Raw genomic sequence first — 18,344 nt, 5'->3', positions numbered from 1 at the left:
TCAATTTAACATCTATAATCAAAATAGTGAGCCTCAACTGTACTTAACTGCAAAGGGAATCTACCTAATATACTTGATATGACCATATGGTGTCTGAACAGAAAAGGACATGATCAACTGTACTACCAAGGGGGTGGGGAGTGAGTCTCAGAGGCAAAAAAAAAAAAAAAAAAGAAGCCAGATCATGTGATGCTAAGTCATTGCTCTATTAAACAGCTTGCTTTGTTTTTATCCATATCTTTAGAGATAAGATAGATGATGTTAAAATCTGATGTCTACTCTTTAGGTACACTTTTGTTCAATAATCTGTTTGGGTTTTAATATACACCGAATAATGCTAAATAATTTCTTTAATTTTCAGAAACTCTATAAACTTGGATGGGAAGAAGCTTTGAAGAAAGGCTATGATCTCCCAGTTGATGCAATTTCTGTACAATTGGCCAAAGCTTCAAGAGACATTGCTAGTGATGTAAGTATTGTTTGACTTCTATGAGGATATACTGTTATCTGAATCCAGTACCTTAATGCTGGTAATGATTTTCACAGATAGGCCCTACCTTTCAAAATGTAATGCCGTCCCCTTCACCTTCTCCTACCCTCTTCACTTATCCCAAATTCACTCTTGTTTCTCACTGATCGAATATCAAAAAAGGGGCTGCCTGGACAGAGACTGAGCCAGAGGACCTACAAGATGCATTACACTAAGACATGATGTTTCTAGACATTACAAAAGAACCAGAGATTTCCGTTTTCCCCTACTTGCCTGAAAATAATTTTCCTGGCTTCTATTTGTTGATTTTAGACAAATTCAAAGAGCCAGATAATAAATAACCTCAACAACCTAATGTTAATAAATTTTTCTTTGCACATATTTAAAATTAGCTTCCAATTCTTTCTATTTAGTCCATCCTTGCATTTACATAATTATAATAAAGTGGCTCAGGGTATAGAAAATACAGAAAGTGGCAGGAATTTAGGTTTAAGATCCAGAGGACTTAACTTTCCCCTGGATATCTTGTCGAAAGTTCATAAAACAAGGATATTCGCTCTCCAAGGCAACTTCTTTTTTTTTTTTGGCCGCACACAGTTTGTGGGATCTTAGTTCCCCGACCAGGCATTAAACCCCAGGCTATGGCAGTGACAGCGCTGAGTCCTAACCACTGGACAGCCAGGGAATTCCCAAGGCAACTTCTATTTATGATTGGAAAGGGTAGTAAATTTGATAAATAAACTGGATATAGTTCCTATTGATCAATTAAAGTTTTATAAGTATTCAACTTAGATATTCTGCAAACACTAAAACATATAATTTTGTTAACCCCAAAAACTAAGCACCAAAAACTCAGAGAACTTTGGTTATAGAGAATAAATTACCAGAATTTCATAGGGAAGCACAACCTCTTAATCAAAATCTTTGAAACAAAGCAAAACAAGGATTTGGTTTGGAGAGAAAGCATGTCTAAAGGCAGAATCTGACATAAAGAAGATGTGGTACATATATGCAATGGAATATTAGTCATAAAAAAGAATGAAATAATGCCATTTGCAGCAAAGACCTAGAGATTGTCATACTGAGGGAAGTTAAGTCAAACAGAGAAGGAGAAATATCGTATTATATCACTTATATGCGGAATCTGAAAAATGATACAAATGAACGTATTTACAAAACAGAAACGGACTCACAGACTTAGAGAATGAACTTATGGTTACTGGGGGGAAGGGGGGAAGGAAGGGATAGTTAGGGAGTTTGGGATTGACATGTACAGGCTGCTATTTTTAAAATGGATAACCAACAAGGACTTACTGTTTAGCACAGGGAACTCTGCTCAATGTTATGTGGTAGCCTGGATGGGAGGGCAGTCTGGGCAAGAATGGATACATGTTTATGTATGGATGAGTCACTTTGCTGTGCACCTGAAACTACCACAACATTCTTAATGAGGTATACTCCAATATTAAAATGTTAAAAAAAAATAAAGACAGAATCTGACAATAAATTCTAAGAATATAAGGGAAGTTTCTCTCTAATTCAGTTAATTAGAAGTGTTGAGAATTAATTAGATGACGTGTTATTACCCACCCTCTGGCTTGCAGGTCAATACTTCATTAAAATGAATAGATGTGGTAATGAACCTAAAGCAGTAGTGATGCTTGAACGGTCCCCAGAAAGTAAACTCATTTTCATTTAATGTTAGTGCTCCCCATGAGGTAAAGATAGTTTAGGAAACTAAATTGTGTCAATACTTTCCTAACAACACAATATTTGATAGTACCTAATTTCTTTTCACGTAAATCTGTTAGAAACTTTTGGAATCTTACCCTAAAGTTAAATTACCTATAAATGAATTTCCCACCATTGTAGAGATTGTATCTCCTCTCAGTTTCAAATGGTTCTTGTATCTATACGATCTAAGGAGAGTAGAGCTATTTTTTATGAGTATTCAATTTAATAAGTTAGAATCATAGAATTTAGAGTTAGAAGATAACTTAAAGGTTATTTAATCTAATCTCCCACTCAGCATCCTACCTTCTCTCCATTCCACTGGTCTCTGGATACTTACAAATATAAGAATTTTTGTGTCATTCAGGGCAGGTTGTTTCCTTGCTGGATCATCTCTAATTGACGTTATCTATTTCCTTATTTCGAACATGTTACTGATCAACCCTAGGTCTGTGTTTTAGAACACCACAAAAGTAGCATATTTCCTCTTTCACCTGATACCCCTTCAAACATTTCAAGTTTCTTACTTATTCTCCTTTGGTTTTAGCTTTATAGGTCCTTCAATCCTCTGATCATTCCACTTGTGATTTATTCTATTTTTTCAAACCCCTCTCAAAATAGAGTGCCTCAAAACTCGGTGTTGTTTTCCTGTTTCAGGTCAGGCCAAGCAAATGAGCTTCTGATTTGCCTTTATCTGTACCCCTACAGAATCTCTTACAAAAATCTACTTTTTTAAAAGCAACTTTGTCAGATTGCCCACATTGAGCTTATAATCCACATAGACTCTTGAGTATTTTTAGTAGACATAACCATGAAGCTGGGTGTCAAGAGAGAGTAGAACCTACTTCTGTGAAGTGTAATGTATGTTCAGCATCTGGTATCAAGTAAATGCTATTATTCCTCTCATTATTATCCCTCTTGTCATTGTCATCCAACAGTAATGCAGTTTTTCCCAATTGAATCTAAATACTAGATTTCACTATTAATTTCTTACATTTATGTAGTTCGTTTGACCTATCTTGGCAATATGTTGAGATCTTGTGGAATTTTGTTTCTAATTTAATGTGTTTAGCTGTTTTTATGTGCATGAAGATATGGATCCCAAACAGGCCAAGTTTATGTGACATAATTATATGGCAAACCACTCAAAAACCCTGCTGCTTAATAAATTAATCTACACTATTAGGCTTGTTCATCAAGTCCTGAATCTCCCCCATTTTTTTTTTTTTTGCCATTCAGCCATACTTTTCCATCATTCCCATAAAGATATCACAAGAGCTTTATCAAATGCTACCGTAGAGTCAGCATACACAATGTCTAGCACATCCCAATATATATTTCTACCTCTAGTTGAATTTAATTTCTCATCATAACCTGTCCTGATACTCAGCTACATTATGTTTTTTTGGAAGCTTCCACTTAAGTTTTTACATTTCTTGTTAAGTTAAATGAAATTCTCAGTTTTGGAAAACAAACATGCAAACAAAGCAAACTGAGTTTAACTTGCCCTGTGTTTATGTTAATAAGAGAACTGTTTCCTCTGATTTCAGTTTAAATATAAACAAGGCTACCGCAAGCAAGTCGGCCACCATATTGGATTCCGGAGTCTGCAAGATGATCCAAAGCTTGTGTTGTCCATGAATGTAGCCAAAATGCAGAGTGAAAGGGAATACAAGAAGGACTTTGAGAAGTGGAAAACCAAGTTCAGCAGCCCAGTGGACATGCTTGGAGTGGTGCTGGCCAAAAAATGCCAGGCCTTGGTCAGTGACATAGACTACAAGTACTACCTGCACCAGTGGACATGTCTGCCTGACCAGAATGACGTTGTTCAAGCTAAAAAGGTTTATGAACTACAGAGTGAGGTCAGTTTCTACTAAGTCTCATAGTTTATGTAGTACTTCATATCTCATATGAGTAGCCATTTAATCGTAGACAGAGTGAAACTAGATAGATAAGTTATTACTGAATATCTAAAATGCATCTGTTTGTAATGCATAGAATCACTTGAGTCAAGGGTCCAGATGAGGTTGGAATTTTGATGGCTTGCTTTGTATTTTCACAGAATTTGTATAAGTCTGACCTTGAGTGGCTGAGAGGCATAGGATGGAGTCCCCTGGGTTCTTTGGAGGCAGAAAAGAACAAACGGGCTTCAAACATCATCAGTGAGAAGAAATATCGCCAGCCTCCAGACAGAAACAAGTTCACCAGCATTCCTGATGCCATGGACATAGTTCTGGCAAAGACAAATGCCAAAAATAGGAGTGATGTGAGTAACTTCAGAAATAAATAAAAGAAATTATAGTGCCTGATATCTGGTAGGTGCTCAATAGTATTTGCTTAATAAATTAGTAGAACAGCATAGCATCGCATCACACAGCATAATGTTTTTTTATTTGGTTACTTCATTTGAATTATCAGTTACCCTACACTGGATCATGTAAAAATGGGTTAGTATAAATTTTGTCACCCAAATCTTGCTTGCTTATTTATTTATTTATCCAAATCATAAAGAAAAAACTATTGAATGTATTTTTTTTCTTTGAAACTTGAGTGCATTAAAGACCCAGATTTTGTTGGGATAGAGCATATGAGAGGGAGATATTCTGAGTACCTTACACAGGCACAGTGGAAATGTCATAAAGAGTATACAGTTATCTATTTATCTGGTGGTTCCCAACCAGGGACAATTTTGTCCCACAGGGGACATTTGGCAGCACGCAGAGACCTTGTCATAACTTGAGGGTGGCATGCTACTGGCATCTGGTGGATAGAAGTCAGGACAGTTCCCTCACAGCAAAGACTCATCCAGTATACAACACCAATAGTGCTGAGGTCGAGAAACGCTGATCTTTCTTAATCAGAAAGGTTAGTCCAGAACCAGGATAAAGGTATATGGAAATTCACAAGCCTTGGTTTGTTGTAGTCCTGAATGTCTTAATTGGCTCCTCTGGGTTACATGGACCATAGTAAGCATGTTCAGGAAGGAGAAAAGTGCCACCCCCTCACGCCCCACACTGCACAACTCAAAGGGAAATTGATAAGTCCAAGGAACCAATGAGACTTTAAAATCTTGTTATATTGAAATAATTTCAGGTATACAGAAAAGTTGAAAATAGTACAAATAATTTATATGTATGTTCATCTTTATACATATATATATCTTTTCACCCAGATTCCGCAATTATTAGCATTTTGTCACTTTTGCCTTTTTCTTTCTCCCCCTCCCACCTCTTTCTCTTAGCTCTATGTGTGTGTGTGTGTGTGTGTATGTGTATGTGTATAAGTTGCTTCCTGATGCCACTCTATCCCTAAATGTAAATTTCCTGAAAATAAGAACATTCTCTTAGATAACCACAGTGCAATGATCAAAATCAGGAAAGTAGTGTTGAAATAACACTAGTCTACAGAATTTACTAAATTTTACCACAAGTGTCCTTTATAGAAAGTAAAAAATCTTTTCTGATCCAGGATCCCATCCAAGACCACACGTTGAATTTACTTGTCATGTCTTTAGTCTCCTTTAATCTGAACTGGTTCCTCACTTCTTTGTCTTCCAAGTCCTTGACATTTGTGAAGAGCACAGGCCAGTTGTTTTGTAGAACCTCCCTAAATGTGGGTTTCTCTAGTGTTTCCTCATGATTAGATTCAGGTTTTGTATTTTTGGCAGGATAGCACATGTTGCATCCTCCTCCATATAGGCACATAATGTCAATCTGTCCCATTACTGATCATTTTAACTTTGATTACTTGGGTGAAATGGTGTCACCAGCTTTCTCCACTGTCTGGTTACTATTTTGTCCTTTGTAATTGATAAGTATCTTGTGGGAAGATTCTCTGACAATGTAAACACAGTTTTTCATCAGACTTTCACCCCCCAGTTTTAATAAATCAATGAGATTTTTGATCGGGTCCCTCTGTCTTCTGTTGAAGAAAGACGGATGATAACCCCGGGACATACAAGAGGCTTTGATAAATCTCATACAAAATCCTTTGGGGGAATCCTAATCCTCCCAAATAATTATGAGGTATAATTATATAATAAACCACATAGGAAATGAGACTCCCTAATATATAGACATACCCTGAATATGTCATCTTTTCAGAAGATAAGGGCTGTCCCCCAGTTAAACACCGAGGGAGACTTTTACAATCCAACAGGTGGAGAACTGCTGCTCCATTTGATGATGTTGGCAAAGGCTTTAAATACTTGGGTTGATTTCTTACAGGCAGGTTAGTTGTAACTTTGAAAAGGTAATCCATAATCTATATTTTTGAAGGCAGTTATGTCTCAGATGAGTGAAAAAATACTATATCTGTTTTCTGCTTATGTTATCTGCTTATGCTATTGTGATGCTTAATTTAGATGAATCAGTAATACTGTTTGAAGTTAACGACGTCACTCACTAATCTTACAGCACCACTGAAAAACACTTATTTCTCATTTTAGAGACATTATAGAGAAGCTTGGGACAAGGACAAGACTCAAGTCCACATCATGCCTGATACACCTGACATTATTCTGGCTAAAGCAAACTTAATCAATATGAGTGACGTAAGTTTCCAAATTCAGCATGTGTTTTCAGAAAGCTCATTTTATTTTTATTTTTTTAAATATTTATTTATTTATTTATTTTTATTTGGTTGCACTGGGTCTTAGTTGCAGCAGGTGGGCTCCTTAGTTGTGGCATGTGAACTCTTAGTTGCGGCATGCATGTGGGATCTAGTTCCCCGACCAGGGATCGAACCCGGGCCCCCTGCATTAGGAGCATGGAGTCCCAACCACTGTGCCACCAGGGAAGTCCCCAGAAATCTCATTTTAGTTGCGTCTAAGGCAGTGAATTTATTTGGAATTTATTTTGAATACTTCAATCATTTTAATTAACTACAACTGACTTAGAGTCCTCATTTAGTGGTTTTAAGCCTGAACATCCAAATAATTGGCACTCCCTATGTCAGATAGAGTTGGAGGGATGTGCCCTCTGTTCATTATAGTCCATTATTACGCATGTTGTCATAATGTAATGGTTTGTATAGCTCTTCCCTATGTGGATAAGAACTTCTTGGGAGCAGAGACAATTCATATTTGATCTGCAGTGCTTAGCTAGTATAGTGCCTGATATACATGAAATTCAATAAAATTTAAATGAGTGAGCATAAAAAACTCTTGCACACACACAAAAACTCATGCACCAAAAAAACACTCTTTCAGGATAATTTCATTTTTATTTTTATTGTCATCATGGCATAATCTGAAAATAATGGATGTAAAAATTAATATTTTAAAGACAAGTTCTAAATTCTAATACAAACACTTTAGCTTAAATAATGTACTGGAGTAATGACACAAAGGACTAAAATATAAAAACAAGTCCAAGATCAATAGGCACTTTAAACAATCTGGTTTCTAAATGAAGTGCATTAAATTAGATTCTCAATTATTTAATTATGTAACAAATCTGATGAAGCACATTATTTCACTTAAGCTTTTTAAATTCAATATTTAAACTTTCCTCAAAAAATCTTACATTTTAAAATCTTAACATTTTAAAAATTATGAAGCACTTTGTTTCTTACCTAAAAATGTGTATCCTACTTTTGGACAGCCCTATATTGTGAAATAGATTTTGTTTCACAATGTGTTAGCTACGTAGTCCGTTAGGTGTGATTTTCCCCCACTAGAGGTGTTAGATGGGAAAAGGCATTGCTCTTGGGCTTCCCTGGTGGTGCAGTGGTTGGGAATCCACCTGCTAGTGCCGGGGACATGGTTCAAGCCCTGGTCCAGAAGGATCCAACATGCCACGGAGCAACTGAGCCCATGCGCCACAACTACCAAGCCTGCGCTCTAGAGCCCGTGAGCCACAACTACTGAGCCCACATGCCACAATGACTGAAGCCCGCGCACCTAGAGCCCATGCTCCGCAATAAGAGAAGCCACCACAATGAGAAGCCCACACACTGCAATAAAGAGTAACCCCCGCTCGCTGCAACTAGAGAAAGCCCGTGCGCAGCAACAAAGACCCAACGCAGCCAAAAAAAATAAATTAAATAATTTTTTTTAAAAAAGGCATTGCTCTTTTCTAACAAAAACTTCTAATGAAACATTCAAAGTTAATTGGAAAACAGCCCCTAAATGATCATTTCATTTCTCTACCAACTTACTTCTGTCTGTCTCATTCTCGTAAGTATTTGGGAAGAGCTGACATTTAATTTTATTGATCTAAGTAATTGAAGAGCTTTCAAGTTTAAAACAGGATCATCAGCAATCAGTGAGCATAATATCCAATTACATTTGAGTATCCTAGAGCACATATTGTACTATCCTCATGAGCTCTTAAAATATTTAGCACTTTGGGGCTTCCCTGGTGGCGCAGTGGTTGAGAATCCGCCTGCCGATGCAGGGGACACGGGTTCATGCCCCGGTCTGGGAAGATCCCACATGCCGCGGAGCGGCTAGGCCCGTGAGCCATGGCCGCTGAGCCTGAGCATCCGGAGCCTGTGCTCTGCAGCAGGAGAGGCCACAACGGTGAGAGGCCCGCGTACTGCAAAAAAAAAAAAAAATTAACACTTTGGATTCATTATGGTGCAGATGTTTATGGAAAATAGCTTTTTTCAAAGTGATTTTCATCTCTTAACAGAAACTCTACCGAATGGGTTATGAGGAGCTGAAGAAAAAAGGTTACGATCTTCCCGTTGATGCCATACCACTCAAAGCAGCAAAAGCATCCCGAGAAATTGCCAGCGAAGTAAGACTTTCTCCCTTGTTTGTATTGATGGGATTGCAATTTTCACTTCAAAGCAGTCTCAATTTAATTTTAAATTGAACAGAGTCCTCCAAGTAACAAAACATAGTGAAATGATCCCAGGGATGCAGTGTGAGATGAGGATAAGTTCAAGGATGCATTTATTATGTATGGAATTTGTAGGATTTAGCCTTTAATCTTTCCTACCAAAAACACCTTAAATCTGTGGCTCTCTACCCTTTTTGATATTTGGAATATATGTTCTCTGTAATTTGCCACAAAGATAGTAATATAAGTTAATCTTAAAAAGAATAAGACATGATTTCTTTTTTTTTCCTTTAGTACAAGTACAAGGAAGCTTTTCGCAAGCAGCTTGGCCACCACATTGGAGCCCGGGACATCAAAGATGACCCCAAGATGATGTGGTCCATGCATGTGGCCAAGATCCAGAGTGACCGGGAGTATAAGAAGGACTTTGAGAAGTGGAAGACCAAGTTCAGCAGCCCAGTGGACATGCTGGGGGTGGTGCAGGCCAAGAAGTGCCAGGCCTTGGTCAGTGACATAGACTACAAGAACTACCTTCACCAGTGGACCTGCCTGCCTGACCAGACTGATGTCACCCATGCTCGACGAGCCTATGACCTCCAGAGTGATGTGAGTATAAGATTTTCCTTTGGCCAACAAAACACCATGTCTGCTTACCTAAGTATCAAAGTTCCCCAAAATGAGGGGAGTTGAGTTTACAGAAGTGAGTTCTACCTCCCTGGACTAATGCCCACTCTCTATCCAGTCACACAGACATCTGAGAACATCATTATTTCCAAAAAGAAAGAACCAGAAAAGCACTGATTGCTTTGATGGAAACCTCTAGATTATTGATCAAGTAGAGTTGGGTCGTTCTCTATGTTCTGTTTAAAATGTTTTTCATCTTCTTTGGAGAAATGTCTATTTAGGTCTTCTGCCCATTTTTGGATTGGGTTGTTTGCTTTTTTGTTATTGAGGTGGATGAGCTGCTTATAAATTTTGGACGTTAATCCTTTGTCAGTTGCTTCATTTGCAAATATTTTCTCCCATGTTGAGGGTTGTCTTTTGGTCTTGTTTATGGTTTCCTTTGCTGTGCAAAAGCTTTGAAGTTTCATTAGGTCCCATGTGTTTATTTTTGTTTTTATTTCCATTTCTCTAGGAGGTGGGTCAAAAAAGATCTTGCTGTGTTTTATGTCATAGAGTGTTCTGCCTATGTTTTCCTCTAAGAGTTTGATAGTTTCTGGCCCTACATTTAGGTCTTTAATCCATTTTGAGCTTATTTTTGTGTATGGTGTTAGGGAGTGTTCTAATCTCATACTTTTACTGATTCACTTTCTTATAAAGCAGAAACTAACACACCATTGTAAAGCAATTATACTCCAATAAAGATGTAAAAAATAAATAAATAAAATGTTTTTCAAAATAGGTTTCTAATCTGAATATTTTGTGGATTCACAAGACGTAGCAAAATGTTTACATTTCCCAAGAATCCAAGCATTGAAATATATATATAATATAATGTATTATAATTCAGCTTTTTATTTCTTTAAGGCATACCATTATGCTTATGTTTAGTGGTTTATCACTTACAATTTCAGAATTTGTACAAGGCCGACCTTCAGTGGCTCAAAGGCATTGGCTGGTTACCTAGTGGCTCTCTTGAGAATGAGAGGAACAAGAGAGCTACCCAGATTCTGAGTGACCACGTTTACCGTCAGCACCCAGATAAATTCACATTTTCCATCCTTATGGACTCCATCCCAATGGTTTTGGCAAAAAACAACGCTATTACCATGAACCACGTAAGTCCTTTTTTTTACTTGAGCAGGGTATCAATTTTTGTATGTGTGTATGTAAACACTGAAATCTGTCTTGATAAAAGAAAAATCACATTCAATTATTTTGCTTGGTATTGAAGTGGTTTTTAAGTAAGTGTTGTGCTTCTTACTGATATGAGATACCTAGACGTAAAGGTGTCACAAGTACTGACGCACAGAGCAGACTCTATTTACCCTCATTAAGAACCAGATTCATCACGGGCCTATACTACTCACATCCTTTTTTTGTTTCTTTCAGCATCTCTATACAGAAGCTTGGGATAAAGATAAAACCACTGTCCACATTATGCCAGACACCCCTGAAGTTTTACAAGCTAAACAAAACCAAATAAATTTCAGTGAGGTAAGCAATATATTCATGGTGCATGATATATTTTTTTCTTGCACTGCGCTTTATAGATCAAGCTTACGATGATTTATGTCTATTTCAGAAACACTATAAACTTGGCCTAGAAGAAGCCAAGAAGAAAGGCTATGATATGCGGATAGACGCCATTCCCATCAGGGCGGCCAAGGCCTCCAGAGACATTGCAAGTGAAGTAAGTGCACCTGTAGAGTTCTTTGCTCAGCTTTGGCTCAAAGATTTCTTTCTCTCTCAAAGATATGTAGTAGAGCAAGTAAGCTATGAAGTTAAGGTTCTAGCTAACAGTTTTTTGTAATAGTTTAAAATAATGGTAATAAAACTCTCAACATAAAGGTTAACTTCTAGGTATGACTGAGTCCACAGCAACATACATTTCAAAGTACTGTCTATTCCCTGCTGAACAAAAGCACTGGCTACTTGACTATAGCTCACACAGCCTTTTGGCTTTTCCACATTATGTGTACTTATATACAATTGAGCTCATCATAGGATCCCTTCCAAACGCAGCCCATTCATTCCCTGTAAACCAGTGAACCTGCAAGGGCTGAAGAAATGGGACACATTATTCTATTTAAAGTCCAACGATCCATGCGCACCATGTGTTTATCTCTTCATCCTGTGATTGGCTGCAGATATTTACCTCTTTCAAAATATGGGTTTGCTCACATTTCTAGAAATGTTTGTCCTTCTATTTCTTTTGTCTGTGAAGTCAAAAGCATATTTTCCCTTTATATCCAAAATATGGGAAGTAACTGTCATACTTTAAAAATAAACGTTCAACGATCACAGAATGGTTAAAAGTATTAATATATACCAATATAATGGAATACCTGCTGTCACTAAAATTCATGTTTGTAGGTAATATATAATGACACAGGAAAATGCTTATTTAATAACTGAAATGAGCAGGCACAAACCCATATACAGTATGACTCCTAATTTTATTCTTTCTCTCTCTCTCTCACACACACACCCACACACCCACACCCACAAAAAGCTGTTTTCATCAGCAGTTATCACTGAATGGCAGAATAATGTCTTAATTTTTATTTTCTTTTCTGTATACATATACAAGCTTTATTTTCTAAATGGTTTACAAGATGCAGTCTCACATATTATTTATATATTCGGGGGGAAACATATTTTTAATGAATAGGAAAATCTGAGCCTACTAATCATTGTATACTAAAAGTTATACTAGGTGACTATCAGTATTTTTCTTCTTCTAGTTCAAATACAAAGAAGATTATCGTAAGCAGCTTGGCCATCACATTGGTGCCCGAGCGATACGTGACGACCCCAAGATGATGTGGTCCATGCGTGTGGCCAAGATCCAGAGTGACCGGGAGTACAAGAAGGACTTTGAGAAGTGGAAGACCAAGTTCAGCAGCCCAGTGGACATGCTGGGGGTGGTGCTGGCCAAGAAGTGCCAGACTTTGGTCAGTGACGTAGACTACAAGAACTACCTGCACCAGTGGACCTGCCTGCCTGACCAGAGTGATGTCATGCACGCTCGGCACGCCTATGACCTCCAGAGCGACGTGAGTACTGAGGATCATGATGACGTGCAAAGGTGGGAAATCAGTGAATTAACACCCCTTGGATAAGTGGCACCAAACTCACCAGCCCCTGCAAGTGGGGCATGACATTTCTTCTTTTCCTGTGAGTGTTAAATGTCAAACCCTCCAGACCGAAAAGGAATATTGTCTGATACCCTGCCTGTCCACCAAACTACGTTTTCAAGAGTGTTCTTACTTTATTTCATATCCTTTTGATGAAAATGTTTTCCCAAACCAGAGATAAATATTTATTGGCTATTTGTATCAACAGAATATGTACAAGTCAGATCTCCAATGGCTGAGAGGCATCGGTTGGGTTCCCATTGGCTCTTTGGATGTGGAAAACTGCAAAAAGGCAACTGAAATTTTGAGTGATAAAATCTATCGCCAGCCTCCAGACAAATTCAGGTTTACCAGTGTGACTGATTCTCTGGAACAAGTGTTGGCCAAGAACAACGCCATCACTATGAACAAGGTGAGGCTTCAGAGTTCAGAGAACCAAGGTAGGACTCCTAAAGCTAAACCAAAGGAAAAGAAGCATGATCAGGAGAGGAAAGAAATAGAGCAGTGAGCAACAAAAGATATCTGTCGGTCTATCTATCTATATCTATCCATATCTGTCTACCTAATGTCTATGTCATTTATATTTTAACATTTACTTCAGTAGTTATTTCATGGTTTTGATAAAATGGTACATTTTTATGGAAAATCATCTCTGCATAAAAGATATTCTAAATTTCCTTTTGTTAACATACAATTCAGAGTATCAGAAGGCACTCATACATATCTGTTCTACTATGAACTGCTTACTTTACTTGAAGATATGTGTAAAATACATAATGTGTATAAAATACATTAACCTTTTGTTATTTCTCTTTATAAAGTTCTTGTGGCCTTGAAGTTTCGATTAACAGTACACTGAAGTTTTTTCCTGATGACATTTTATATTTTCCTTGCTAGCGTTTATACACAGAAGCCTGGGACAAAGACAAGACCCAGATCCACATCACACCAGACACACCAGAAATTACGCTGGCAAGAAAGAACCAAATCAACTACAGTGAGGTGGGAGCAGATGCTAATTCTATGACATTTGCGTGGTGTTTCATATTTCAGTTAACCCATTCCATGGTGATGTAATACTAAATGACAGCTTTGTAAAGAATGTCTTTTCTTGCTCCGTGGGAATACCAACTCTTTCATTTCTCACTTACCTAAACATCAGTCTTCAAGTAACACATATTTATCATTTTGGAAGTGCAAATTATAAGAATGAATGATTTAAGCAGCAACCAGAAGATTAACTAGACCTTCCTCTTTTATTAATTTAAGAAATTAGCAATAGACCAAAATACGTTTATCTCCTCCTTATGCTACATGGCTGTGCTAAATGTATTTTGCACATATGACTTATTTTTCCTAAATTGTACTTTAGGGTCAAAATTTAAGATTTTTAATGTACAAGATTTAAGTCAAGGATTAAAATCACAGTACAATCAAATAACACTGAGCGACAGACAGACAGAGACAGAGAGGATCTGTCAATATATAAATATATTAGCAAGCCCATTTCCTGTTCACTTTCTGTGAGCATAGAGCCGTGTGCCCCCATATCAGAAGCACAGATGTTTAGGCTGAGAGGTCAGTCTCCTCTAGTGCAGGAGTCCCCGCCCAATAAGTCGTCATCCTGCTTTGCTTAAGTGTTCTCAGTGACGAGGTGCTTATAAATCTCATAAATCAACCTATTTGTTCTGGAAAGTACCTTTAGAAGATGGTTCTCATGTATTGGGTCAATGGTTTCTCTCTGTAGACCCACATAATCCTCCAAGACCATGCAGAACCAAACTGTGCAAACTCCATAGGCACTATGTGCCTCCGCTGCCACTTCACCCCAGGTTCTCTTTATAATCCAAACATCCCAAGCTCCTGGGCATTCCTCACATGACATCCCTGCTAGAATGTGACTCTCAGAACCAAACAAAATCCTGCGAGTGAGGAATGACTAGTGTAGCGTACAGTCGACATTGCATTTCCTCTTCTGGACATTTACCCTCCATATCTGCACTCTGTGCCTTGGGGCTCCTTGGGGCTATGTCACTGCTGGTGTGCGTGGGACTTGGGGTCAACCAAAACCCTAAGACAACTTACATGGGCTTAAACTAGGTTTCCTCTATCTTGTAGTTATACATTTGGCAACTTAAATCTCAGTTCAAAGATTGACATTTATCTCTCTGCATTTTTTTCTTAGAATGAGCCTATTGGTTTAAGTCTGTGGAGATTTTTGTGACTCTAAGATTCTGTCAGATGATGTATCAGTTATTTCTTCCAGCTTTGTGCTACCAGCAAGGAAAATATTGTTTCTTTGACAGCATAAATCAATAGCATGTTACTCTTCTGCTTAATATAACTGAGAGAATTTAAATTGATTAGCCACCACCTTAAGTCATTTTATTTTTCAGGGGTGCAGACTGTAATTTTAATGCTTATATAACTAGCTCTTAATTGCCACCCCAAACTAAAATTGTCAAGTCCCACTCTCAAATCAAAAATAAGTGAATTTTCAACTAAACCTGCACTATAGGTCCCATAGTGTTACAGGAAAGCGTGTGCTATATGAACAGATATTTTAAGAGACAAAGGGTCCCTGTAACTAGCCACTCAGCATTTCTGGAACTGTCAACTCTGTCTTTGCTGCAAAAGCTCAGAGATGTTGTATGTTGCCCTTGGTTTGAAGAGGCCCAGGAAGAATGCCTGAACCGATTGCCTAACCTGCCTGGTCTGCTTTCTCTGACTTTTCTCTATCAGCTTAGTTCAGTTCTATCATGTTTCTTTCTCGTTTAGCATAGGAAGATAGAATGCAAATTTGACGATGTCACTCTTCCTCAAAGATTGTTGTTGGCTTCCCTTTTCCTATAGAATTAAGGACAAAGTTATCTTAGCACCAGGCCTTCACAGCCCGATTCCTGTTTCTTGTCAGTCCTGTCCTGCCACTTCCTCTGACACTCCCCCCACCCAACCCCGCTTCACGCCCCTGCACTTTCACTCCCCCGTACTTTGATTCATGGAAGTTCCTCTGCCCTTGGCCACCATCTCAGTCTATTGAAACCATATTTATCACTCAGGGTCCAATGCCAAGGTCATGCCCTCTGAGGAAACTTCCTGATTTTCAATTCAGAATAAATTTCTCCTTCCTAGAGCTCGTTCTTCTTTTTTTAAACATTGAATCTTTTTTAAAAATATTTATTTATGTATCTATTTGGTTGCGTGGGGTCCTAGTTGTGACAGGTGGGCTCCCCAGCCATGGCTCGTGGGCTCCTTAGTTGTGGCAGTCAGGCTCCCCAGCTGTGGCTCCAGGGCTCCTTAGTTGCAGCTCTCCGGCTTCTTAGTTGCAGCATTCAGGCTCCTCAGCTGTGGCATGCAAACTCTTAGTTGCACCATGCATGTGGGATCTAGTCCCCTGACAAGGGATCAAACCCAGGCCCCCTGCATTGGGACCGTGGAGTCTTGTCCACTGCGTCACCAGGGAAGTCCCGTGGAGTTCGTTCTTAATAATACGGTTAAAGCACCTTTCATGGTCTGACTTTTTGGCAGCTTGTTCCGCAGGTTATCAGTCTTTCCATCAGTTCTCCCAGAAACCTTGAAGATGGGAGAGGCCTCATATTCATCTTTGTTTCCCAAGTACCAAGCACAGTCATGGCACAGAGTCAGTGCAGAATAAATGTGGATCAAATGAGTTTCCCTCCTGTCCACATTTTGCCACCTTAGGCCCATGAGTTTCAGCTTAATTTTTCCAGTTCTTTCCAAAACTGATTCATTGTTATAACTAAAAGTTTTAAAACCATGAATAATATCTGTATATGGTTAATGTAACATAAGTTTTAAAATAAAAAAACAAAGGTGCCATATTCCATATAGGTATCATGTTTAAGTCTCAACTTCAGCCAAAACCGCAGAAAGCTTAGAACTCTCAAAAGTGACATTATTACAGGCACCTACCTGTGTAGAACTTGGTGAATTATTTTAGTCCTCTGTCATTTTTGGATATGAATGTCAACATGTAACTGATTTTTTTTTTTTTTTTTGCCCAAATTTAGAGTCTGTATAAACTCGCCAATGAAGAAGCAAAGAAGAAAGGCTATGACTTGCGAAGTGATGCCATCCCGATCGTGGCAGCCAAGGCCTCCAGGGACATCATCAGTGATGTGAGTTGTCAGTTTTACTCCTAGTATGTGGTCAGTCTGAGGTGACATTTTCACTGAACTAAGTCTTCTAAAAGAACTTCCCTGGCCCTTTGGAAATATATCCTGATGTATTTGTGTAGGGTTTTTCAAAAACCTAGTTTTGAGGGAAATGAAAAATTTGATGTTTACAAAAAAGTTTTATAACCACTAAGTCACAGTATCTTCAGTGAAAGCTGATCCACCAAGAATAGAGAAAGATCCATTCATGTGGAATTCATTAAGAGTGTAGCTGCAGGCTTGGAGATGCTTATATAAAAATTGCCACAGTGCTTATAGACAGTGTGACTCATAAACTTAAGTTCTCCCCGTGAGATTCAGGGCCTAGCTTTATATAGCATTTTAATATCCAGTATTCAAAAAATGCATATGACACTTGCCATTACACTTCACCCTTGTAAGATCATGAAAAGAAGGCAGTTGATCAGTGCCAGACTAGCCCAAACTTGCACCCTTAACACTAGCTCCTGGCTTGTGGCTTGTAACTCCCAGAATAAAACCATCATCCTTTCCTGGTACCTCAGGGAATTCTTGAGGAACAGACCACTGCTCTAAAAATCAAGACCCACTATTTGGGAATATGGTAATACGCTGCCCTTTATTTTGGAGGATCATATTAGTGACTCACTTTAGTTTACGTATGTTGTACCTTTTCTACAAATGGATTTATGCCAATAATAATATATAACAAAATAATAATAACCAAGAAGTGTTGAGAAATCTGTGCTAAGAATGTTATATGCATTATGTCACTTATTTTTCATAATTACCCTAGGATGTAAGATTGTGATTATCCCTGTTTTATGGGTTGCTTAAGCAACTTGTCTAAAATCAAACTCTTAGTAGGTGATGGAGTTGAAACTCTGGGCAACCTCATTCCTTCCCACTGTACTATATTGCCTCTGCTGACTCGTTTATCCTTTCTCACTCAGTTATCTTTGAGACTAGAAGCATGTATTTTGGATAATTGGCTCGGATTCCAGGACAATGTCTTTGGACATGGAATAATAACAACACTGTTGGTCCATGAGAGATGAGAACCCATGACTTTATTAGGAGCATGCTCTAAGCAACTGGGCTGCTAGGTCAGCTTCCCTAGTATAACCAGTTTCCAAAATGATGCCAAAATTTGCCACCACCACTGAATGCCTGAATCCATTATGAAACAGGAAATTCTCTTCTGTTGCTACTGCAAGTAGTCCTTGACCTTGACTTCATCCTCAAAGGAACCAGGCACTCATTTTACTACTTATTAAACACATCTTGTCCCCAAGTGCATCTCTTTTCTGATGTACTTTTAGTGCCTAACCCATTTCTCCCAGTCCCTTGGTCCACATGGCCTCTCCACTGTGTGCATTTG

The 18,344-nt window shown here is 38.3% G+C and overlaps 1 protein-coding gene across 1 annotated transcript in view; it reads left to right on the top strand.

Moving 5' to 3' along the window:
- Window positions 1–18,344, top strand: part of NEB (nebulin) — a 264,486-nt gene that overhangs the window by 114,155 nt on the left and 131,987 nt on the right. Inside the window, exons 47-59 of the mRNA XM_082630423.1 lie at window positions 362–469; window positions 3,772–4,083; window positions 4,284–4,487; window positions 6,669–6,773; window positions 8,857–8,964; window positions 9,304–9,615; window positions 10,584–10,787; window positions 11,062–11,166; window positions 11,255–11,362; window positions 12,417–12,728; window positions 13,018–13,221; window positions 13,707–13,811; window positions 16,841–16,948. Of these exons, the coding sequence (XP_082486549.1) occupies window positions 362–469; window positions 3,772–4,083; window positions 4,284–4,487; window positions 6,669–6,773; window positions 8,857–8,964; window positions 9,304–9,615; window positions 10,584–10,787; window positions 11,062–11,166; window positions 11,255–11,362; window positions 12,417–12,728; window positions 13,018–13,221; window positions 13,707–13,811; window positions 16,841–16,948 (2,295 nt within the window). The remainder of the gene's footprint in view (window positions 1–361; window positions 470–3,771; window positions 4,084–4,283; window positions 4,488–6,668; window positions 6,774–8,856; window positions 8,965–9,303; window positions 9,616–10,583; window positions 10,788–11,061; window positions 11,167–11,254; window positions 11,363–12,416; window positions 12,729–13,017; window positions 13,222–13,706; window positions 13,812–16,840; window positions 16,949–18,344) is intronic.

Source organism: Mesoplodon mirus, assembly GCF_964341445.2.
Source record: "Mesoplodon mirus genome assembly, chromosome: 8".
Lineage (NCBI taxonomy): Eukaryota > Metazoa > Chordata > Mammalia > Artiodactyla > Ziphiidae > Mesoplodon > Mesoplodon mirus.
The sequence above is the reverse complement of the archived record's forward strand: the minus strand, read 5'-3'. Positions and strand labels throughout refer to the sequence as shown.